This window comes from Pan troglodytes, chromosome 1, assembly GCF_028858775.2.
Source record: "Pan troglodytes isolate AG18354 chromosome 1, NHGRI_mPanTro3-v2.0_pri, whole genome shotgun sequence".
NCBI lineage: Eukaryota > Metazoa > Chordata > Mammalia > Primates > Hominidae > Pan > Pan troglodytes.
The window spans coordinates 98,259,729-98,284,414 of NC_072398.2; the positions used below are offsets into that span (position 1 = coordinate 98,259,729).

The 24,686-nt window shown below is 43.8% G+C and overlaps 1 protein-coding gene across 18 annotated transcripts in view; it reads right to left on the reverse strand.

Annotated features, from left to right (window-relative positions):
- SETDB1 (SET domain bifurcated histone lysine methyltransferase 1) overlaps positions 1–24,686 on the reverse strand; it is a 38,967-nt gene that overhangs the window by 9,016 nt on the left and 5,265 nt on the right. For 8 of the 18 annotated variants that reach the window (XR_010158315.1, XR_010158313.1, XM_054670727.2 and 5 more), the window contains exons 4-14: positions 15,748–15,782; positions 14,290–14,389; positions 13,029–13,154; positions 12,664–12,865; positions 11,721–11,794; positions 10,606–10,796; positions 8,717–8,843; positions 6,442–6,598; positions 6,195–6,353; positions 4,632–5,264; positions 4,241–4,357 (exon numbers count right to left, since the gene is read on the reverse strand). Coding sequence is in view for 12 of the 18 variants with exons in the window: in XM_054670727.2 (XP_054526702.1) it covers positions 4,241–4,357; positions 4,632–5,264; positions 6,195–6,353; positions 6,442–6,598; positions 8,717–8,843; positions 10,606–10,796; positions 11,721–11,794; positions 12,664–12,865; positions 13,029–13,154; positions 14,290–14,389; positions 15,748–15,782 (1,921 nt within the window). In the remaining 6 variants the exon portion in view is untranslated. Of the gene's footprint in view, positions 1–4,240; positions 4,358–4,631; positions 5,265–6,194; positions 6,354–6,441; positions 6,599–8,716; positions 8,844–10,605; positions 10,880–11,720; positions 11,795–12,663; positions 12,866–13,028; positions 13,155–14,289; positions 14,390–15,747; positions 15,783–24,686 lie in introns of those variants that run through there. The other 10 variants (XR_010158316.1, XR_010158314.1, XM_054670741.2 and 7 more) reach the window with 4 other exon arrangements.

Sequence of the window (24,686 nt, forward strand, 5' to 3'; positions counted from 1 at the left end):
GCTTATATAATAGAAAAAAAAAAAAGTCAACAAAAGTTGTCATAAATGCTATAAAGAACACAAACATGGTGCTCAATGAGAGAATTATGGGAGTAAAATGACCTAGTTTTAAAGTGGTCAGGGAAGGTCTCTCTGAGGAGGTGACTTTACAGCTGAAAGCTCAAGGTTAAAGAAGATAGCCACACAAAGAAAAGTGGAAGGATGCCAAGAAGAAGGCACAGCATGTGCAAGTCTCCAGAGGCAGGCTGGAAAACACTGGTTGAACTGGATCCAGGAACTGAAAAATATCAGTGTGGTTGGAATGACTTTGGAGGGAGACAGGAAAGGGCCAGATATATAACCTAAGGTTAAGAGTCAGAATAAAATCCAAACAGCAGAGGGACTATATTATAGAGTTAAGCAGGGGAGTGATATATTATTTGTGATTATTTGAAAATATTTTTATGAAACATTTCAAACGTGTAAAAAAGATATCATGAACACTCATGTACCACCCAGCATTATCAAATCTAAACACTATTGTTAGATTCAAAATTTTGTTAATAATTAAAACATACATGATACAGCAATGCAACTAAACAACTGTCTATTCCTTTGTTTAGTTTTTCTATGTTATCAGTACAAATTCATCCTATGATCTCCCCAGTAGTCTCGATCTCCTCTGAATGTATTCAGGCACCTCAGGTTTTCTGTTAAACCAATTTTCCTGAAGAAGTCGCTCCTACAGCATCTGACCTGCTCCTGCAGTGGCTCTTCCCTATGCCTAGTACACAGCTGTCAGCCTGGAAGCCTCTTTCACTGCACTGTCACCTGTCTTCCACTTTCCTGACTTTCCCTCTCATTTTTGCAAATATTTCCAGAAACTTTCTGAGAAGGGGAATGATGAAAAACTCTGAGGTACTGCATGTCTAAAAAAATGTATTTAGCCTACCGTAACACCAAATTGATAGTTTGCCCAAGTTTAAAATTCCAGGTTGGAAATAATTTTCCCTTAGAATTCTGAACAGATTCTTCAATTGCTATCTAGCTTCTAGTGTTACTTTCAGGGAAGGCTGAAGTCATTTCAAGTCTATTTTTTAACGTGTTCTATTTCTCTTCTCTAGAAGCTTTTAGGATTTTTTTTTTCCCTCAGTGTTCTGACATTTTTTGATAATGTCTCTTAATGGGAACCTACCTTTATCCTTCATTATGTTGGGACCTAACTGGCCCTTTCAATTCAGAAACAAAGATCCTTCAATTATGGGACACTTTCTGAATTATTTCACTGATGCTTTTCTCCTCCGTTCTGTTAATTATGTATTTTGATCACTAGGTTTATTAGTTCACGTGTTTATATATACCAGTTTACCATGCTATATCCCACTCTTTTGTTGTCCTCCTCTTGTTTTAGAGATAAGAGTCATGCTCTGTCACCCCAGGCTAGAGTGTAGTGGTGTGATCATAGCTCACTGCAGCCTTGAACTACTGGGCTCAAGTGATCTTTCTGCCTCTGCCTCTCAAGTAGCTGGGACTACAGGCATGCATCTACCATGCCCGGCTAATTTTTTAAAAAATAATTTAGGCTGGGCGCGGTGGCTCACGCCTGTAATCCCAGCACTTTGGGAGGCTGAGGCAGACGGATCATGAGGTCAGGAGATAGAGACCATCCTGGCTAACATGGTGAAACCCTGTCTCTACTAAAAATACAAAAAAGTAGTCAGGCGTGGTGGTGGGCGACTGTAGTCCCAGCTTCTCGGGAGGCTGAGGCAGGAGAATGGCGTGAACCTGGAAGGCGGAGCTTGCAGTGAGCTGAGATCACGCCACTGCACTCCAGCCTGGGCGACAGAGCAAGACTCCATCTAAAAAAAAAAAAATTTTTTTTTAATTTTTAAATCATTTTTTTTGAGACGGAGTCTTGTTGTGTTGTCCAGGCTGGAGTGCAGTGGTGCAATCTCAGCTTACTGTAATCTCTGCCTCCCAGCTTCAAGCGATTCTCTTGCCTCAGCCTCCCAAATAGCTGAGATTACAGGCGTGCACAATCACGCCTGGCTAATTTTTGTATTTTTATTACAGATGGGGTTTCACCATGTTGGCCAGGCTGTTCTTGAACTCCTGACCTCAGGTGATCCACCCACCTTGGCCTCCCAAAGTGTTGGGATTACAGGCATGAGCCACCGCGCCAGGCCAACAATTTTTTTTTTTTTTTGAGATAGAATTTTGCTTTTCTTGCCCAGGCTGGAGTGCAATGGTGCGGTCTTAGCTCACTGCAACCTCCACCTCCTGGGTCCAAGTGATTCTCCTGTCTCAGCCTCCCAAGTAGCTGGGATTACAGGTGCTCGCCACCATCCCTGGCTAGTTTTTTGTATTTTTAGTAGAGATGGGGTTTCACCATATTGGCCAGGCTGGTCTTGAACTCCTGACCTCAAGTGATCTGCCTGCCTCGGCCTCGCAAAGTGCTGGGATTACAGGCGTGAGCCACCATGCCCAGCCCCAACAATTTTTTTTTAGACACAGGGTCTTACTATGTTGCCCAGTCTGGTCTCAAACTCCAGGCCTCAAGTAATCTTTCGGCCTCACCCTCCTCAGTAGCTGTCCTCAACCTCATGCTGGTTCCACCTCCTCTGCTCAACCTTTAAATGTTGGGGCACCCAGGGCTTACTCCTGAGCCGCCTTCTCTATTATCAACATTGTCTCTAGGTGAACTCATTCAGGCTTTAAATACTCCTGTGCTGATGATTCCTAAATTTTTATATCCCACTCTCTCCAGAAATCCCAGTGTCTTCTTGACATTTCTACTTGGATTGCCTGACAGGCATTTCAAACTTTTTGTTTTGTTTTGTTTTGTTTTGTTTTCTGAGACTGAGTTTCACTCTTGTTGCCCAGGCTGGAGTGCAATGGTGCGATCTTAGCTCACCACAACCTCCGCCTCCCAGATTCAAGCAATTCTCCTGCCTCAGCCTCCCGAGTAGCTGAGATTACAGGCATGCGCCACCATGCCCGGCTAATTTTTTTTTTTGTATTTTTAGTAGAGACGGGGTTTCTCCATGTTGGTCAAGGCTGGTCTCGAACTCCCGACCTCAGGTGATCCGTCCGCCTCAGCCTCCCAAAGTGCTGGGATTACAGGCGTGAGCCACTGCGCCTGGCGGCATTTCAAACTTAACATGGCCAAAACAAAAACTGAATTTCACTCAAACCTACTACTCCTTCGGTCTTCCATCTCAGTAAAAAGCACCAACAACCACTAAGATGCTCAAGCCAAAAATTTAGGAATTGTCCTTGATTCTACTCTTTCCCCCCACTCCATAATCTATCCAATTCTGTAGCTCTACCTATTAATACAGCCCAAATCTATCCTTCTTACCTCTACTATCACCTCCATTCTATTGCAAGTCATAGCTGCAATGATGTCTCTCTCTGCTGTACTCCTATAACGATCTCCTAATTGGTCTTCCAAAATCTACTTTTGCCATCCTAAGACCTATGATCTACAAAGAAGCCAGAGTAATCTGAAAAAGGCAGGTCACATCACTTGGCAGCTTAAAATCCTGTAAGAGCACCATGAATTTGATTCTAACTTTTCTTTTTTTTTTTTTTAAGGCAGAGTCTCGCTCTTGTCACCCAGGCTGAAGTGCAGTGGCATGATCTTGGCTCACTGCAACCTCTGCCTCCTGGATTCAAGCGATTCTCCTGCCTCAGCCTCCCAAGTAGTTGGAACTGCAGGCACCCGCCACCACCCCCGGCTAATTTTTGTATTTTTAGTAGAGACAGGGTTTCACCACGTTGGCCAGGCTGGTCTCAAACTCCTGACCTCAGGTGATCCACCCACCTCGGCCTCCGAAAGTGCTGGGATTACAGGTGTGAGCCACTGTGCCAGCCTGATTCTAACTTTTTTCATTCTGATTTACAAAGCCCTATGTAATCAGGTCCCTGCCTACTTCTCCTCTCTGAACACATTTCACTTACAAGTGTAAATCACAATCTGTTAAGACATTCATTTAGCTATGAAATTAAGATAATCTTTATTTGCAACAGAAAATTGCTAGATACTATTCAATCATTCTATGTCTTCATTTCAAGGAAAGTCCAAGAAAAAAAATGTGTTTTGGAAGTCATGAAATAAGATCTAATTAATAAAATGCCTCATCTGGTATTCTATTTTTGGTTCCAATTTTTAGATTTCTGATGATTTCTATAAACACAGAAAAACAAGAACATGCTCCTCAGTCTCTCTGAGGTACTGTGCCATTCCTTGACCACTTACCCTGTGGGTAGACACTCTTCTAGTCTCTTGTACTGGTAGCCAGAGTTAGGGTTGATTTGGCCTCCTGGGGTACAGGCTGTAGCCTGGATAGTTAGTTGATGGCAGGCACACTTGGACCTATATGACAGAGGGAAATAAAGGAAAGGAGCGGGGGGATCAGAGAACAAAAATAACACAATACACATGTACCCAAGGTTGCTCAGTGTGGCCATGTCAGACTCCAGCCTCCCTACCTCATAGCTTTCATGGAGGCCTTATAGCAGGAGTTCCAGGTGAGGGAGGAGGTAAAGGAAGATGGGGAAAGCAGTACAGATACAAGGCAAAGGAAGAGGTGAAACAGACACCATAACAAAGTTGGAAGCAGGGGCAGCAATTCCCCCCACCAACTCACTTGTCCCGACACCCATCCTTGCAGTCACAGCCAACCAGAAATTCAGGGCCTGTGTTAATGAAAACACCCTTGCCCGGGATACGTTCCTTGCTGTAGGCCACCTGGGGTGGAGGGGTTGTGTCAATCTCATTGACACAGGATAGGGGAACATCTTCCTTCCCATAAGTGATGTCCAAAATATAGTAAAAAGGCTTATAGGGCTGAAACTTTCGGTCCACAAGAACATATGGATCCAAACAGAACATCTCCAGGAAGAGGAAGTCACAGCCAGTCTCGAAAAGGTAGCGTTCTATCTCCTGCATTGTCCGAAGGCAGAGACCACAAGGTGTCTTATAGATAACATGAAAGCCCATCTTGCGGTTAACTCGACGCCGGGCTGTCATCCGCCGGAAGTCATACAGTAATGGGACCAGCAGAGGGTTCTTGCCCCGGTACTGCTCATTCCTCATAGGTCTGACTCGAGACAGACAGGTATAGCTGCAGACATGAGGTAAGTAGAAAAGCTTCTCCATGGGAGCACGGTAGGAGGGCTCTGCTGGGGCCCGCTCCAGCATGCCATGGAAGACTGGGGGTGCTGGAGGGGCTGGGAGTGCTGAGGGTGCCGGGGCAGAGGCTGTGGAGCCTAAAGGTGATCTGCAAATGAGATGCAAGTGATCAGATCAGAAGGCAACAGGACCTCTGTTTTATAATTAACCCTCCAGGTAGCTAAGCCATTTCTCTCATCTTTCAAACAGCTGTGCTCCTGAAGCTAAAGATGATTCAAGAAAGATCTTCCCTTGCCCTACCAAACCTGGACAATGAAACTCCCTGGTTACTCTTCGCTGACTGATAACATCTCTATTTCTCTTTTTTTTTTGAGACAGTTTCGCTCTTTTTGCCCAGGCTGGAGTACAATGGCACGATCTTGGCTCACCACAACCTCTGCCTCCTGGGTTCAAGCGATTCTCCTGCCTCAGCGTCCTGAGTAGCTGGGATTACAGGCATGCGCCACCACGCCTGGCTAATTTTGTATTTTTTAGTAGAGACAGGGTTTCTCCATGTTGGCCAGGCTGGTCTCGAACTCCCGACCTCAGGTGATCCGCCCGCCTCGGCCTCCCAAAGTGCTGGGATTACAGGCGTGAGCCACCGCGCCCGGCCTAACATCTCTATTTCAACAGTATACCTTTTCCTAAAATGTATTTGCCTGTGAATTATGGAAGTAGAATCCAGTCTTCTACCAATGTTTCTTTGGTCTGCTGCGTGTTCTAAAAATGTCCTAACTAACTCCAAGGAAAGAGGCTGTGGTGTTTCCTTTCTATTTTAGCAATGATGGCACCATGTTCAACAAGAAGTTTTAACAAATGGCTTTCAGATGATACCATATTTCCAAGCACCCAGCTTCCAATTCAATTATTCTTACTTTCTATTTCTTAGAAACTTCTATGGGTAAAGCTTCCTTTTCAAGTCCAAACTCCTCACCATCATAAGCTTAAACTAAGCCCTTCGCTTACAGCCAAGGAACCTTCCCCTACACAGTGACCACTCATTGCTATCCTGCCTACAGAGAGCCTCAGATTTTCTCACCTATATGTCTGGTTGATCCCAGGTTTCCCACCAGAGACATTTTCACTGAGTGCAGGAGATGTAGGGGAGGAATGACCAGAGCCCACAGATCCTGGTCGAAAGGACGTGCTCTTTTTGGCTACCTGCTTCCGTGACTGGGCAAGCTGGCTTTCCAAGCTTCTAGGAGATTAGAGAAGAGGGCATATAGTAAGGGATGTGGAAAATATAATATGAAAGAAACTGAAGAAAAAGAAAGAATAACACTCACTCACTGTCACCTGCTTGGGGGGATAGAGGTGGAGCAGGTGGGAAAGGTGGGGCAGGTGGAGCTGTAGGCTGTGGGGGTTCCACTGGCTTGAACTGGGTTCCAGTACCAGTCAGATCCTGTGTGTACTGGACAACAGGGCCTTTGCTCCTCACAGCACCTATAGGAAAAAGGAAATTGAGCACTGAGAAGATGATAGCTATGATGCTTGTATTCAGTCACACATCTGATCCTTAACTTATACAATATAAAAAGGCAGCAATGGCTGGGCGCAGTGGCTCTTGCCTGTAATCCCAGCAGTTTGGGAGGCCGAAGTGGGCAGGTTGCTTGAGGTCATGAGTTTGAGACCAGCCTGGCCAACATGGTGAAACCCCGTCTCTACTAAAAATACAAAAATTAGATGGGCGTGGTGGTGCACATCTGTAATTCCAGCTGCTCGGAAGGCGCAGGACAATCACTTGAAACCAGGAGGTGGAGGATGCAGTGAGCTGAGATCACATCACTGTACTCCAGCCTGGGCAACAGAACAAGACTTCGTCTCAAAAAAAAAAAAAAAAAGCAGCAATGGACACATCTTGAATAAGTGCTTAGACTCTCAGTTCCCATTATTGACTGGCATGGACGCTGGCATACATTGTTTTTTGACTTAGATAATACTTTTTCTTTTATTAAAGTGAAAGCAAGTTTATTCACAAAGTAAAGGAATAAAAGAATAACGGCCAGGCGCGGTGGCTCATGCCTTTAATCCCAGCACTTTGGGAGGCTGAGGCGGGCAGATCACCTGAGGTCAGGAGTTCAAGACCAGCCTGGCCAACATGGAGAAATCCCGTCTCTACTAACAATACAAAAATTAGCCTGGCATGGCAGCAGTCGCCTGTAACCCCAGTTACTCGGAAGGCTGAGGCAGGAGAACTGCTGGAACCCGGGAGGCGGAGGTTGCAGTGAGCTGAGATGGTGCCACTGCACTCCAGCCTGGGCAAAAGAACCAGACTCCATCTCAAAGAAAAAAAAAAAAAAAATTGCTACTCTGTCAGCAGAGTAGCCTCTTTTTTTTCTTTTTATAGACAGTGTTCCACTTTGTTACTCAGGCTCAAGTGCAGCGGTGTGACCTTAGCTCATTGTAACCTTGAAATCCTGGGCTTCAAGCAATCCTCCTGCCTCAGCCTCCAGAGTAGCTAAGGCTACAGGTGCACACCACCACACTCAGCATTTTTTTTTTTTTAAGAGATAAGAGTCTTTCTATGTTGCCCAGACTGATCTCCAACTCCTGGCCTCAAGTGATACTCCCACCTCGGCCTCCCAAAGTGCTGAGACTACAGACACGAGCCACCATGCTGGGCCTTAGATAAGACTTTATATCTTCCTATCTCAGATGATTTACCTAATTATGTTATACTTTGGGGAAATATTTTCAGAAATATATTCTTTAACCAACTAATTTTGGCAGGAAAAATCAACCAGAAAGTATGACAGTAATATTAAAAAAGAAAACCAAATCTGTTTTTTGTTTGTTTCTGAGACAGGGTCTCGTTCTGTCACTCAGGCTGGAGTGCAGTGGCACGATCTAGCTCACTGCAACCTCGACCTCCTGGCTTCAATTGATCCTCCCACCTCAACTTCTTGAGTAGCTTGGACTACAGCTTAATGCCACTGTACCCAGCTAATTTTTGTGTTTTTTTGTAGAAACAGGGTTTCACCATGTTGCCCAGGCTGGTCTTGAATTCCTCAGCTCAAGCAAACCACCTACCTGTCTCAGCTTCCTAAAGTGTTGGGATTATAGATGTCAGCCACTGTGCCTGGCCAGGTCTGGGTTTTCAAGAAAACTGACTATACGCTGGATGTGGTAGCTCATACTTGTAATCCTAGCACTTTGGGCAGCCGAGGCAGGTAGACAGCTTGAGCCCAGGAGTTCAAGACCAGCCTGGGTAACATATCAAGCCCCGGGTCTATTTAAAAAAAAAAGAAAAAGAAAAAACTAACCATAGATAACACACAAAACTGACAATTCTCATGTGGATAACAGAGGGTAACTACTATCACCCTAACCTAAAGCCAACTGTTTCAGATTTTTATGTGGTTGTTTAGAACAAATTAGAGCCACAGCATGTGGAAGCAGCAGCACAAATTGATCACCGTGATTGGAAACAACTCAGGGCACATATCCTGTTTCCAATGAGTATACAGTGTAACCATGCTAATCAAAGGATAGCCATTGTATATAATCTCCTTTGCTGGTTGGCCTGTTTCTTCCTTCCTCCAGGAATCTTTCAGGACATACCCATATTTGGACGTGTCCTGAGCTGTCCTTGCTTCTTCTCCAGTGCAGAGGCTGAGGATGTTTTCATGCTGAACATGGGCTCCAGCCGTGTAGAGCCTCGATAGATCCACTCACATCTTTTGTCATCCTGGGGAATTGAGAGAAAAGAATGAAGGGAAATAGCTTAAAGGCTAGAATCTAGCCTGTCCTGTGTAGAGGATATATACCATGTGTCACCTCTGGGAATCCTCCCTGATGAGCCTTAAATTCCTTATCTAAGCTAAGCACAGTGGCTCACGCCTATAGCTTGTAATCCCAGCACTTTGGGAGGCTGAGGCAGGTGGATCACCCGAGGTTGGGAGTTCAAGACCAGCCTGACCAACATGGAGAAACCCCGTCTCTACTAAAAATACAAAATTAGCCGGGTGTGGTGGCGCATGCCTGTAATCCCAGTTACTCGGGAGGCTGAGGCAGGAGAATTGCTTGAACCAGGGAGGCGGAGGTTGTGGTGAGCCGAGACTGCACCATCGTACTCCAGCCTGGGCAACAGGAGCGAAACTCCATCCCCACCCCCCAAAAAAATTCCTTATCTACTTAATAAAGTATGTGCCAGGATCCATGATGGGTATCAGGAACACAACAATGAAAAATATATACTCCTTGTTTAAGGAATTACAGGAGCAACAGATATCTATACTGAGTATAAGAGGTATGACAGCTGGGCACAATAGCTCACACCTATAATCCTGGTATGTCGAAAGGATGAGGCAGACAGACTGCTTGAGCTCAGGAGTTCGAGACCAGCCTGGGCAACATGGCGAAACCCGTCTCTACTAAAAATACAAAAATCAGCCAGGTGTGGTGGCATGCACTTGTAGTCACAGCTACTTGGGAGGCTGATGTGGGAGGACCACTTGAACCCTGGAGGTTGAGGCTGCAGTGAGCTGTGATTGCACCACTGCACTCCAGCCTGGGTGGCAGAGTGAGACTGTCTCAAAAAACAAAACAAAACAAAACAGGCCAGGCGTGGTGGCTCATGCCTGTAATCCCAGCACTTTGGGAGGACAAGGCAGGTGGATCACTTGAGGTCAGGAGTTCGGGACCAGCCTGCCAACATGGTGAAACCCCGTCTCTACTAAAAATACAAAAAATTAGCCAATCCCAGCTACCCGAGAGGCTGAGGCAGGAGAATCACTTGAACCCAGGAGGCGGAAGATGCAGTGAGCCAAGATCGTGCCATTGCACTCTAGCCTGGGCAACAAGAGTGAAACACCGTCTGAAAACAAAACAAAACACCAAACAAAAAGCATGATAAGGATCATAAGGCCTTAGAAGTAACGGGCTGAGGTAACACCAAGAAGAAATATAACTTCTAATTTCTTCTGGCTACTCTGGGCACACTGCCTATCAGGTAGCCTTGTTCTGCAAGCAGCAGTATTAAAAAATGTTTTTAAAACTTTTAAAAATAAGAAATATGATTCTAAGAAGGGAGAGAGAAGGGAGAAAAGGATGAGTACAAAATACCTAAGAGTTAAACTGAGCCTTGAAAGATAATCAGGACTCCTTGATCCCTCTTCTTCGTCCCACTATCCTACTAAAACCTTAACCCTGGAAAAATGGAATTGGCTGCCCTTTCTGTACCTACACACAATGTGAATACTCCTAAAGAAAAAAAATAAATAAATCAAAACCATGCAGATTCGTATCATAATTCAGATAATTTATTTTCAACAATGACCTGCAGAGGAACAACAAAAAGGGCAAAGTAAAATTTGACCAAAAACAGTGAGAACACATACGAGGATAAGAAAGAGGAAGGCTATGGAATAGCTATAAAACCATCCTCATTACTGCTTCTTAAGTTCCCCCCCACCAACCTCTGCCTCCAAAATTGTAGAGAAGAACAGTACCAGGAAGAGGATCCTGACTAGGCTGCCATCCACCTCCTCAACTCGGGACTTCCACCACGTGCCTTCCCACTCAGTCTTGATAAGCTGGCCACTCTTGAGCAGTACCATGGGGCGGTTGGGGTAGGCAGTGACATACTCCTCTATGAAGTCACGGCAGGAGATGTCTTCTATGTCCTCCCAAGTCTTTGTCACTGTTTCAAGGAAGAAGTAGAACTGAGAGGGCAGGTGGGGCATGTCTTGATAGGGAAAAGGCTTGGCCAGGAGACATTTGATACTTTTTAAGTTGAAAAGGAGAGAAAAAGTAAAATCAGAACCTCAAGGGAAGCAAAGCCAAGACCACCTAAGTAATAAACCTAATGTACAAACTGTACATACTTACAAATCAAGTAAATACTAAATAAGAAATGTACAACATAGGTGATTCACTTATTTTACACAAATGGATGTTTCTCCTCTGGAAAATTCAAGTGGAAATTCTTGCTCACTTGTTGATCAGTCTAGTGGTAAATTTAAAAAGATCAGGTGGCATCATGAAATGAAAAAAATTAGTCCTTCCTTCTCATTCTCTATCAGGTTTTTAAGAGGCTCAGAATGTGTTTACTGTCATGTTATGTGTAAACAAAAGTGTTAGTTGATTCTTCTGCAGTTAAAAATGATTGTTTCCATAGGAGTCTGCTCCCAAGCCAGGGTAACAAATATAGTGGACACTATGAGGTTCCATCTAACACAGCTTCTGTGGAAAGCATTATGCAGACTACACATTTATACAAATGTTAGGTGCAGTATGACACTAGGAAAGAAGTAACACCTTTTCCAACCTAACTCACTTAGAAATGAAATTGAAGCACATCTATAACGTGAGCAGTCTACTCAAGGCCATTCATGATCTTCTAGTGTCTCACTCTTTGTCTACAAAGACCCAGTCCTAGAGATGAACAATAAAACTGTATCTCTTTTGGGAGCAAACTGACCTTTGGGAGCAGAAGACATCAACCAAACTTATGCTCTTTGAGACTGAAATACCAAAAACACTAGGGCTTTTCAACTGGATGTCCTAAGAAGAAATACAAGGTAAAGGAGAAAACTGAGCTAAGGAATAAGGGAGAAACACTCACGTGGCCGGCAAATGGGATACAGTTCCGACTGTGTGACATAGGAAGCATAGCCATCATCAAAGAAAATGAGAAACCTATAAAAGAAGAGTGACAGCAGAAAGATCTGGGGGTTATGATATTTAACATGATCCACAGAAATTATTTTATCATAGCTTCTACTTCTCTGGATCACAACACGATGCACTCCAGGGAAGACAATCCAGTCCACTACTTTCTTCCTGTTTTTCTTTCTTCTCAACTTGAGAGTTAGGAGTTCTCCCTTAATTTAACCAATACCTCCCTACTTTTAAAAAAACACATATACATATAAATATTTTTGAGACGGAGTCTCCTTCTGTCGCCCAGGCTGGGGTGCAGTGGTGCAATCTCGGCTCATGGCAACCACTGCCTCCCAGGTTCAAGGAATTCTCCTGCCTCAGCCTCCCAAGTAGCTGGGATTACAGGCATGCGCCACCACACCCAGCTAATTTTTGTATTTTTAGTAGAGACAGGGTTTCACCAGTTGGCCAAGCTGGTCTCGAACTCCTGACCTCAGGTGATTCACTTGCCTTGGCCTCCCAAAGTGCTAAGATTACAGGCATGAGACACTGGGCCCGGCCAAAAAACATATATTCTTTTTCCTCTATCAGATTCCTATGCTGCCAATAACCATTTAATCTCCATTTCTTTCTTCTGTGTGAATTGTATTCCCCTGACCATTAATCAATCCTCATTATTCTCTTCCTAGTTTTCTCTTTGAGGAAAGAAAAGGAAAAAAAAAAACAGGAGGAGAAAGAGGAAGAAAGAATCACCCACATGACTCCTGTGGTAAAGAAAGAGTAAGGGTTTCAGTCCACTGGGGACTAAGAAGACAAAAGCTAATTGTGGTATCTGGTCTATGGCACGAACAGGGCAGGTGCTGTGCTCCCAGCCTCTACCCCTTTACAGTCCTCTGTCCAGGTACCTGAGCTTGTTTTTGACGTTTGGTGTCTCAGCTACAATGCCAGCATAGAGCCAGACCTGATTCCCATCTTTGTATTTGGCGACCACCCGACTGCCCACATACAGCTTGTCAGCAGGAGGGTGGTAATCATAGGCAATATGGTTCCCCGACAGTAGACTCTTTCCTTTGTTGTCAAATTTCACCTTGTATTTCTTCCCTGGCCCTGAGTAAAAGGGAAAGATAAATCTTTTTAAAAACTGCCAGTTTCTGTATAAATCCAGGCTGCTATGTGAGAGACAAATGGGAAGGTTATGGGGAAAAGAAACAATCAGCAGTGGAGGGTGCAGGTTGCCTTTCAGGAGTGGTTCCTCCAAGTTTGCACATACCAACTGTCTGGATGGCAATAAGGGTGCCTTTGTGCCAAGTCTTAGTTCTCTTCTTGCCCAGAATTCGCATGCTGACTATCAGGTCACCATCTTTGCTTAGTTCTCCAGACATCTGACTCAAGGTTCCTATAGAAGAAGCAAAGTTATTCTCAAGAGTTATGACATAGATTCGGTAGAGAACGGGAAGGTAAAGAGGGTACTATGGTAATTAGGGAAAGTGGGGTAATTTTTTTTTTTTTTTTTGAGATGGAGTCTCACTCTGTCACCAGGCTGGAGTGCAGTGGTGCGATCTTGGCTCACTGGAACCTCCGCCTCCCTGGGTTCCAGCGATTCTCCTGCCTCAGCCTCCCGAGTAGCTGGGACTACAGGCGCGCAAGGTGGCACCACTACACCCAGCTAATTTTTATATTTTTAGTAGAGACGGAGTTTCACCATGTTAGCCAGGATGGTCTCTATCTTTTGACCTCATGATCCGCCTGCCTCGGTCTCCCAAAGTGCTGGGATTATAGGCATGAGCCACTGTGCCCGGCCAATTTTTTTTTTTTTTTTGAGATGGAGTCTCGTTCTGTTGCCCAGGCTGGAGTGCAGTGGCATGATCTCGGCTCACTGCAACCTTCACCTTCCGGGTTCAAGCGATTCTCCTGCCTTGGGCTCCTGAGTAGCTGAGATTACAGGCGTGCGCCACCACGCCTGGCTAATTTTTGTATTTTTAATAGAGACAGAGTTTCACCATGTTGGTCAGGCTGGTGTCGAACTCCTGACCTTGTGATCCACCCACCTCGGCCTCCCGAAGTGCTGGGATTACAGGTGTGAGCCACTGTGCCTGGCCCATCTGGAGAATTTTTAAACATTTTTTTTTTGTAGAGATAGGGTTTCACTATGTTGCCGAGGCTGGTCTTTAATGCTGGGCCTAAAGTGATCCTCCTGCCTCAGCCTCCCAAAGCTGCTAGAATTACAGATATGAGCCACCACACCTGGCCTCAAACCTTTTTGTAACAAGAGTCTGAGTGATTCTGTTCTCCCTAATCTCCACCTGGAAGCAGTCATGAGGATGGAGACAGCCTAAATGTAGGACACTAAAGAGGTATTGAGATAAAACCATCACAGACTGGAAAAATCACCATCAATGTAACTGGGATTTCATAACTACTAAGGATACTGAGTCTGGCATGTCACGAACAATTAGCAGACATAAGACTTAAGACAAAATCTCTGTAAGAATTCACCTCCCATCTGTACCCAGGTATTTCTTGACCCTAACCTTTATGCAGATCCTGGGAACTGCTCTTCTTGTTGACAGCATCCATGAACTTCTGAACATCTTGAGCTGACTTTCTTAAGGCAGCCATAGCTTCACGGAGCTGTAGAAAAGGGGATGAGGAAAACAAGTTTTGAAACAGTAGCATGGGTTACAAATAACTTCAGAATAAGAAACAACTTGTATTTCACAAAACAAAATGGAGTGAGTTATGTTTGGAAGCTTATGGTTACTTTATCTGGCAAAGCTGCCCTTACTCTTTTTTTTTTTTTTTTGATATGGAGTTTAGCTATTGTTGCCCAGGCTGGAGTGCAATGGCACAATCTCGGCTCACCATAACCTCCACTTCCTGGGTTCAAGCGATTCTGCCTCAGCCTCCGGAGTAGCTGGAATTACAAGCATGCGCCACCATGCCCGGCTAATTTTTTTTTTTTTGAGATGGAGTCTGGCTCTGTTGCCCAGCCTGGAGTGCAATGGCATGATTTAGGTTCACCGCAACCTCTGCCTCTCGGGTTCAAGCGATTCACCTGTCTCAACCTCCAAAGCAGCTGGGACTACAGGCACATGCCACCATGCCCAGCTAATTTTTGTATTTTTAGTAGAGACAGGGTTTCGCTATGTTGGCCAGGCTGGTCTCAAACTCCTGACCTCGTGTTCCACCCGCCTCAGCCTCCCAAAGTCCTGGGATTACAGGCGTGAGCCACCGTGCCCAGCCTAATTTTGTGTTTTTAGTAGAGATGGGGTTTCTCCATGGTTAGGCTGCTCTCGAACTGCCGACCTAAGGTGATCCACCTGCCTCAGCCTCCCAAAGTGCTGGGATTACAGGCGTAAGCCACCACGCCTAGCCTCTTTCTTTTTTTTTTTTTCTGAGACAGAGTCTTGCTCTGTCCCCCAGGCTAGAGTGTGGTGGTGCGATCTCAGCTCATTGCAACCTCTGCCTCCTGGGTTCCACTGATTCTCCTGTCTCAGCCTCCCAAGCAGCTGGGATTACAGGCATGCACCACCATGCCCAGCTAATTTTTGTATTTTTTTAGTAGAGATGGGGTTTCGCCATTTTGGCCAGGCTGGTCTTGAACTCCTGACCTCAGGTGATCCACCCACCTGAAACTCCCAAAGTGCTGGGATTACAGTCGTGAGCCAATGTGCCCAGCCCAAAGCTGCCCTTGCTTAGAAACCTAGTTCAAAAATCAAAGTTTCAATGTTAGGAAGCTTTTCTTGATTAATTTACCTAGCAAACACTGCTAAATTCCACTTTCATACAACACTCCTTTCTAGTGAAAGCATTTTTTGCTAACCTCTTTTTGAATTCTTACAGCATCAATCAGAGGACTGCAACGCAAAGGGCTGATCACAGGGTGAATGATTAGATACTGAAAGCTAAACTGATTAAATGGTTAGGCCAAAAAATTATCCTATTTTCATATTCTTATCTCTCACCCTTCCCTTACCATCCTAACTTACCTTCTGGTCTTTTGGAGTTCTGCTCCCAGCATCACCTATGGACGAGAAGAACTCTAATGAGTGTCAGAGACTTACACAGAGGAACTTCTGGGAAATTAAGAACTAACTTACTCAAAAGCATTATTATGGGAGCATTATCAACAATAACTGAAAATAATCTTGATATAGGTATACACACAAATATAAAGTACTCAAAAGGGTCTGGAAAGACACAAAGTAAATAGCCAGGTGTGGTGGCTCACACCTGTAATCCCTGCTACTTGGAAGGCTTAGGTGGGAGGACCGACTGAGGCGAGTTCAAGACTAGCCTGGGCAACATAACAAGAGCCTGTCTCTTAAAAAAAAAAATTAGGCCAGGCGCAGTGGCTCATGCCTGTAATCCCAGCACTTTGGAAGGCCAAGGTGGGTGGATCACCTGAGGTCAGGAGTTTGAGATCAGCCTGGTCAACATGGTGAAACCCCGTTTCTACTAAAAATACAAAAATTAGATGGGCATGGTGGCACATGCCTGTAATCCCAGCTACTTGGGCAGCTGAGGCAGAAGTGCTGGAATCCGGGAGGCAGAGGCTGCAATGAGCTGAGACTGCACCACTGCACTCCAGCCTGGTTGACAGAACGAGACTCTGGCTCAAAAAACAATAATAATAAAAAATAAAAATGTATAGTTCAAGGCTGAACAACACAGCAAAACCCTGTCTTTACCAAAAAAAAAAAAAAAAAAAAAAAAAATGCTGGGTGCAGTGGCTCACACCTGTACCCCTAGCACTTTGGGAGGCTGAGGTGGGTGGATCACCTAATGTCAGGAGTTCCAGACCAGCCTGGGCAACATGGTGAAACCAAACCCCTTCTCTATTAAAAACACAAAAATTAGCCAAGCGTGGTAGCAGGCACCTGTAATCCCAGCTACATGGCTTCACGAGAAGCTGAGGCAAGAAAATTGCTTGAACCAAGGAGGCGGAGGTTGCAGTGAGCCAAGACTGCACCATTGCACTCCAGCTTGGTGCAGTGTAAGACCAGTGGAGTGCAGTGGCGTGATCTAGGCTCACCGCAACCTCTGCCTCTCGGGTTCAAGCGATTCACCTGCCTCAACCTCCAAAGCAGCTGGGACTACAGGTGACAGAGTAAGACCCCGTCTCAAAAAAAAAAAAAAAAAAAAAAAAAGTAGGATAAAAATAAAACGTGTAGGCCGATGGTGGTGGCTCAAGCCTATAATCCCAGCACTTTGGGAGGCCAAGGTGGGCAGATCACCTGAGGTCAGGAATTCCAGACCAGCCTGGCCAACATGGTGAAACCCCATCTCTACTAAAAATACAAAAATTAGCTGGGCATGGTGGCACGTGCCTGTTATCCCAGCTACTCGGGAGGCTGAGGCAGGAGAATTACTTGAACCGGGACCTGGGAGGCGGAGGTTGCAGTGAGCTGAGATCGTGCCACTGCACTCCAGCCTGGGCTACAGAGCGAGACTCTGTCTCAAAAAAACAAGAAAAAATAAGTGTAATTCAGTGGTTTTTGGTAATTAAACTAACATCACTATCAAATTCTGGAGTGATGAAAAATTTCATCACTCCAAAAATTTCCTCATACCTATAGCAGTCATTTCTCATTCCTCCCTCCCCCAAACTCTGGCAATCACAAATTTACTTTCTGTCTCTATGGATTTGCCTATTCTGAACATCTCATATAAAGAGAATCATGTAATATGCGGTTCCTCAAACAAGGTTCATCTATGTTGTACCATGTATCAGTACTTCATTCCTTTTTTTTTTTTTTTGAGATGGAATCTTGCTCTGTCGCCAGACTGGAGTGCAGTAGTGTGATCTCAACTCACTGCAACCTCCACCTCCTGGGTTCAAGTGATTCTTCTGGCTCAGTCTCATCAGTAGCTGGGATTACAGGCGCGCGCCACCACACCCAGCTAAATTTTGTATTTTTAGTAGAGACAGCCATATTGGCGAGGCTGGTCTCCAACTCCTGACTTCGTGATCCACCCACCTCAGCCTCCCAAAGTGCTAGGATTACAGGCATGAGCCACCGTGACTGGCCCCTTCATTCCTTTTTATGGCTGAATAATATTTTATAGCAGTCAATACATGGGTGTATGTGTATACCACATTTGGTTTATCCATTCATCAGCTGATAAACATTTGGGCTGTTTCTACTTTTGCCTATTATGAATAATGCTGATATGAACATTCATTTATCAGTTTTTACATCAACAAATGTTCTCATTTCTCTTGGGTATATGGCCAGCAGTGGGTGGGTTATGGTAATTCTATGTTTAACCTTTTGAGGAACCAAAAGACTATTTTCCAAAGTGGCTATAGCATTTTATATTTCCATAAGCAATTTATGAGGTTTTCAATTCCTCCATATCCTTGTCAACATTTGTTATTGTCTTTTTAAAGAGACAGGTTCTCGTTATGTTGCCCAGGCTGGCCTTGAACTCCTGGGTTTAAATGATCCACCTGCCTCAACCTCCTGAGTAGCCAGGACCATTAGCAAAACCCAACACCTGACTCTAATCATTTTTAAGTGTACAATTCAGTGGTATTAAGTATATTTATATTGTTGTGCAACCATAACCACCATCCATTTCCAGAACTCTCTTCATCTTGCAAAACTGAAACTCTGTACCTATTAAACACTCCCCATTTTCCCCTACCTCCAGCCCCTGGCAGCCACCACTGAATGCTAGATATCTCATCTAAGTGAAATCATTTGTCGTTTTGTGACTGGCTTATTTCACTTAGCATAATGTCCTCAACGTTCACCTATGTTTGTCTTTTTTTTTTCTTTTTTTTTTTAGTGGCTGTGTAATAATCCCTTGGGTGGTAATACTATATATATATATACATATATTTTTTCTTTGAGACAGATTCTTACTCTGTCATCCAGGCTGGAGTGCGGTGGCCCAATCTTGGCTCACAGCAACCTCCGCCTCCCGGGTTCAAGCAATTCTTGTGCCGCTGCCTCCCCAGTAGCTGGGATTACAGGCACCCACCACCATACCCAGCTAATTTTTGTATTTTTAGTAGAGATGGGATTTCGCCATACTGGCCAGGCTGGTCTCGAACTCCTGACCTCAGGCGATCCACCCGCCTCGGCCTCCCAAAGTGCTGAGATTACAGGTGTGAGCCACTGTGAGCAACCTACAAATTTTTTTTTTTTTTAAATCAGGCAGGCGTGGTGGCACGTGCCTGTAGTCTCAGCTACTTGGGAGGCTGAAGTCGAAGTGAGCTATGATAGCACTACTGTGCTCCAGCCTGGGTTACAGAGTGAGATACTGTCTAAAAAAATATATATCAAATAAAGTTGAGGTTTCTATATCCTAAGAACTAGTGACTCTCTTACAGTATATACACTAAAAAGACTCCTGCACATGTGCATCAGGAGACATGTACAAGAATATTTGCAGTAGTGTTATCTGTAATCTCAAAAAATGTAAATCAATGTCCACAATCAGGAAAACTGATAAACTGTGGCATATTCATACAATGGAATACCATGCTGCAAAAAGCAAATAAGCTAATCATCATGCATCAACACAGTGTTGAAGAAGTCAAAGCCAAGGGAGACGTCAAAACTAAATGTAACTCTGAATGCATTCGCCTCACTAGCTAAACTATTCCAAAAAATAGAAATAAAAAAGTCAATACTTGGAAGCCAAGCTAAAAAATTAAAAGTTAAAATAAAAAAACTGAACAGAGGCCTACAGGGTGGCTCACGCCTGTAATCCCAGCACTTTGGGAGGCCGAGACGGGCAGATTACGAGGTCAGGAGATCGAGACCATCCTGGCTAACATGGTGAAACCCTGTCTCTACTAAAAAAATAGAAAAAAATTAGCCGGGCATGGTGGCGGGCACCTGTAGTCCCAGCTACTCGGGAGGCTGAGGCAGGAGAATGGTGTGAACCCGGGAAGTGGAGCTTGCAGTGAGCCGAGATCGCGCCATTGCACTCCAGCCTGGGCGACAGAGCAAGACTCCGTCTCAAAAAAAGGAAAAGAATAACTAGGATATGGAACTCTCAGGAAAATAAATTAAAACTCAGAGTTGCTAGATTATCTAAAAGTCAATATTCAACAAAAAGATAAGAGACATGCAAAGAAACATGAAAGTGTGACCTACACTCAAGACAAAAAACCCTGTCAATAAAACTGACTCTGAGTGATCCCAGATACTGGATTTATAAATATGCTCAAAGAACGATAGGAAATTAAGTTAAAAGGTTAAATGAAAATATACTAATACTTAATCAACAAGAGAATCTCAAGAGAAACTGAAACTATGAAATAAGGAACCAAATAGAAATTCCAGAGTTGAAAATGCAAAAACTGAAATGAAATACATATTAGAGGGGCTAAGTGGCAGAGTCACAACAGGAGTCAATGAACTAGAATATATAGATACCCATATAGAGAAATTATCCAATCCAAAGCACAGAGAGAAAATTGAAGAAAAATGAACAAAGCTTCAGAGACTTGTGAAAAGATGAATGTCAAGCATTCCACCATATATGTGGAAAGCAGGGAGAGACAAAAGGGAACAGAAAAAAAAAACATGAAGAAATAACAGATGAAATACTTCCAAATTTGGTGAAAAACTTGAATCTACATACCCAAGAAGTTAAATGGACCTCAAGTAGGATTAAGAAAGAACTTGGATACATCCCAGTCAAACTAACACCAGAAGACAAAAAGAAAACCTTAAAACCAGCAAGACAAAACTGACTCATATACATGATACAAAAATAATTTCATCTGACTTTCCATCAAAAATAATAGAGGCCAGAGGGCACAGGGATGGCGTATTTGAAGTACTGAAAGAAAACTCTGTCAATCAAGAATTCTATATCCCAGGTGGGGCCGGGCACAGTGGCTCACGCCTGTAATCCCAGTACTTTGGGAGGCCAAGGCGTGTGGATCACCTGAGGCCAGGAGTTTGAGACCAGCCTGAACTACATGATAAAACCCTGTCTCTACTAAAAAGACAAAATTAGCCGGGCGTGGTGGTGCACGCCTGTAGTCCCAACTACTTGGGAGGCTGAGGCAGGAGAATTGCTTGAACCTGGAAGGTGGAGGATGCAGTGAGCTGAGATCTCACCACTGCACTCCAGCCTGGGCAACAAGAGTAAAGCTCTGTCACAAAAAAAAAAAAAAAAAAAAAAAAAAAAAAAAATTCTATATCCTGGGTAAACGAAGATTGAGGGAATCCACTGTCAGCAGAACTGTACTGCAAGAAATATTAAAGGAAACCGTCTGGCTGGAAAAACATGACACTGGATGATAACTCAGATCCACAGGAAGGAATGAAGAGCAACAGAAGTGATAAACATCTGGGTAAATACATATTTTTCTTTTCTTCCCTTACCTTCTTTAAACATGAGACTGCTTAAAGCAGTAATTATAACACTAGATTATTGGCTTTAAACGTGTAGCTATAATATATTTGACAATAGTATCACACAGGAAGAGAGTGAAAGTAGAAGTATGCTGGTGCAAAGTGGCTATGTATATATATATATTTTTTGAGATGGAGTCTCGCTCTGTCCCCCAGGCTGGAGTGCAGCGGTGCGATCTTGACTCACTGCAAGCTCCGCCTCCCAGGTTCACGCCATTCTCCTGCCTCAGCCTCCCAAGTAGCTGGGACTACAGGTGCCCGCCACTACGCCCAGCTAATTTTTTTGTATTTTTAGTAGAGACGGGGTTTCACCGTGTTAGCCGGGATGGTTTCGATCTCCTGACCTCGTGATCTGCCCGTCTCAGCCTCCCAAAGTGCTGGGATTACAGGCGTCAGCCACCGCGCCCGGCCAAAATGGCTGTATTTTTACCAGAATTAAGTCAGTATTAATTTGTAATAGATTATGATTAGGTACAGATGCAACCCCTTTTATGAAAGCTAAAAAAAAGAAAAATCAGGAGCCGGGTGTGGTGGCTCACTCCTGTAATCCTAGCACTTTGGGAAGCCGAAGCAGGTGGATCACCTGAGGTTGGGAGCTTGAGATCAATCTGACCAACATGGAGAAACCCTGTCTCTACTAAAAATACAAAATTAGCCAGGCATGGTGGTGCATGCCTGTAATCCCAGCTACTTAGGAGGCTGAGGCAGGAGAATCGCTTGAACCCGGGAGGCAGAGGTTGCAGTGAGCAGAGATCCTGCCATTGCACTCCAGCCTAGACAACAAGAGCGAAAACTCCATCTCAAAAAAAAAAAAAAAAAAAAAAAAACAGAAAAAGAAAAATCAGAATAATGACAGTGGTTTTCTGAAATGTTTGTTTGACTTTAAGAAGGCAACAAAGAAGAAACAGGGCTAGGCACAGTGGCTCACGCCTGTAATTCTAGCACTTTGAGAGGCTTAGGTGGACAGATCACCTAAGGTCAGAAGTTTAAGACAAGACTGGCCAACACAGAGAAATCCTGTCTCTACTAAAAGTACAAAAATTAGCTGGGTGTGATGGCACGTGCCTGTGGTCCCAGCTACTCAGGAAGCTGAGACAGGAGAATTGCTTGAACCCAGGAGGCAAAGGTTGCAGTGAGCAGAAGTTGCAGTGAGATCATGCCACTGCACTTCAGCCAGGGCAATGGAGCAAGACTGTCTCAAAAAAAAAAAAAAAAAAAAGACAAAATAGGCCAGGCATGGTAGCTAAGGCCTATAATCCCAGCACCTTGGGAGGCCAAGGCAGGAGGATTGCCTGAGCTCAGGAGTTCGAGACCAGCCTGGGCAACATAGTGAGACCTTATCTCTACTACAAAAAAAAAAGTTAGCTGGGCGTGGTGGCATGCACTTTTAGTTCCAGCTACTCAGGAGGCTGACGTGGGAGGATCACTTGAGCCCAGGAGGTTGAGGCTGCAGTGAACTATGATCATGCTATCACACTCCAGCCTGGGGAACAGAGTGAGACCTTGTCAATCAATCAATTCATTCATTCATTCATTCATTCAACAAGACTAAAATTATACAAAGTATATTCTCTGAACACAATAAAATTACTTAAAAATTAACAACAGAAAGATATCAAAAAACCCCCAAATATTTAGAAATCAAACAACCACAAGGAAAATTAAAAATGATGCCAAGTTTAATGAAGCTGAAAACACAACATAAAAAAAGTATGATATCCTGAGAGTGACATTGTATGGAAAAAAATTTATGAGATGCAGCAAAGCAATGCTTACGGGGAAATAAATAGCTTTAGAGCTTATATTAGAAAGGAAGAAAGGTCTAAAATCAATCCTGTAAGCTTCCACTTTGAGAGGCTAGAAAAAGAAGAACAAATCAAACCCAGTAAGTAAAAGGAAGAAAATAAACATCACACTGGAAATATATTTAATGTGATATCCTGGATTAGATCATGGAACAGAAAAAGTCCAGAAGCTGAATAAAGCCTGAAGTTTATATAAAAGTAATATACCAATGTTTGCTTCTTAGTTTTGACATATGTACTAGATGAGGGATATATAGGAACTCTATTACTTTTTCAATTTTTCTATAAATCTAAAATTATTCCAAAATAAAAGATTTTAAAAATCCACAAAGAAAAGTCCAAGCCTAAATGGCCTCAGCACTGAATTTATCAAACTTTTTAGGAAGAAATATCATTCCATACAAACTCAGAGGAGGGAACACTTCTCAACTCATTTACAAGGCCTATATTACCCTGCTACCAAAGCCAAACAAGGACACCACAACAGAACTATAAACCAATAGCCCTCATGAAACAGATGTAAAAATTTTTTTCTTTCTTTTTTTTTTTTCAAAAAAAAAATTAGAGAAGGGGTTTCACCATGTTGCCCAGGCTAGTCTTGAACTCCTGGGCTCAAGCAATCTGCCCAACTCGGCCTCCCAAGGTGCTGGGATTTCAGGCATGAGTCACAGCATCCAGCCAAGATCTTTTTTTTTTTAAATCAGCAAATCCAATCCAGCAACATATAAAAAGAATTATACATCAAGACCAAGGCTGGTTTACTCCAGGAATGCAAGGTTGGTTTAACATCTAAAAAAACAACTACTGTAATACATTCTTAATATGATAAAAGACAAAAGGAACATAGGAGAATGATACAGAAAAAGCTGACAAAATCCAAAATCCAATTAGGCTATGATAAAATCTCTCAAACTAGGATTAGAAGGGGATTCCTTTAATTTAATAAATGACATCTATAGAAAACCTACTGCTAACATAATTAATGGTTAAACACCAAATGCTTTCATATCAACATCAGGAAGAAGAAAAGGATGTCTGTTTTTTTTTTTTTTTTTTTGGTGAGACGGAGTCTCACTCTGTCGCCCAGGCTGGAGTGCAGTAGCGTGGTTTCTGTTCACTGCAAGCTCCACCTCCTGGGTTCACGCCATTCTTCTGCCTCAGCCTCCCAAGTAGCTGGGACTACATGCGCCCGCCGCCACGCCCAGCTAATTTTTTGTATTTTTAGTAGAGATGGGGTTTCACCGTGTTAGCCAGGATGGTCTGGATCTCCTGACCTCATGATCCGCCCTCCTCAGCCTCCCAAAGTGCTGGGATTACAGGCGTGAGCCACCACGCCTGGCCAGGATGTCCTGTTCTTGAAACCTTTTTTTTTTTTTTTTTTTTTTTTTGAAGACAAGAGTCTTGCTTTGTCACCCAGGCTGGAGTGCAGTGGCACAATCACAGCTCACTGCAGCCTCAACTTCCTATGCTTAAGAGATCCTTCCACCTCAGCCTCCCAAGTAGCTGGGATTACTGGGGTGCACCACCATGCCTGGCTAATTTTTTTATTTTTAGTAGAGATGAGGTCTTGCTATGTTGGCCAGGCTGGTCTCAAATTCCTGGGATCAGGGGATCCTCCCACCTCAACCTCCCAAAGTGCTGGGATTACAGGTATGAGCCACTGTACCTGGCCTGCTGTTAAAACTTATTCAACACTGTACTGAAGGTTTTAGTGAGTACAATAAGAAAAGAAAAAGA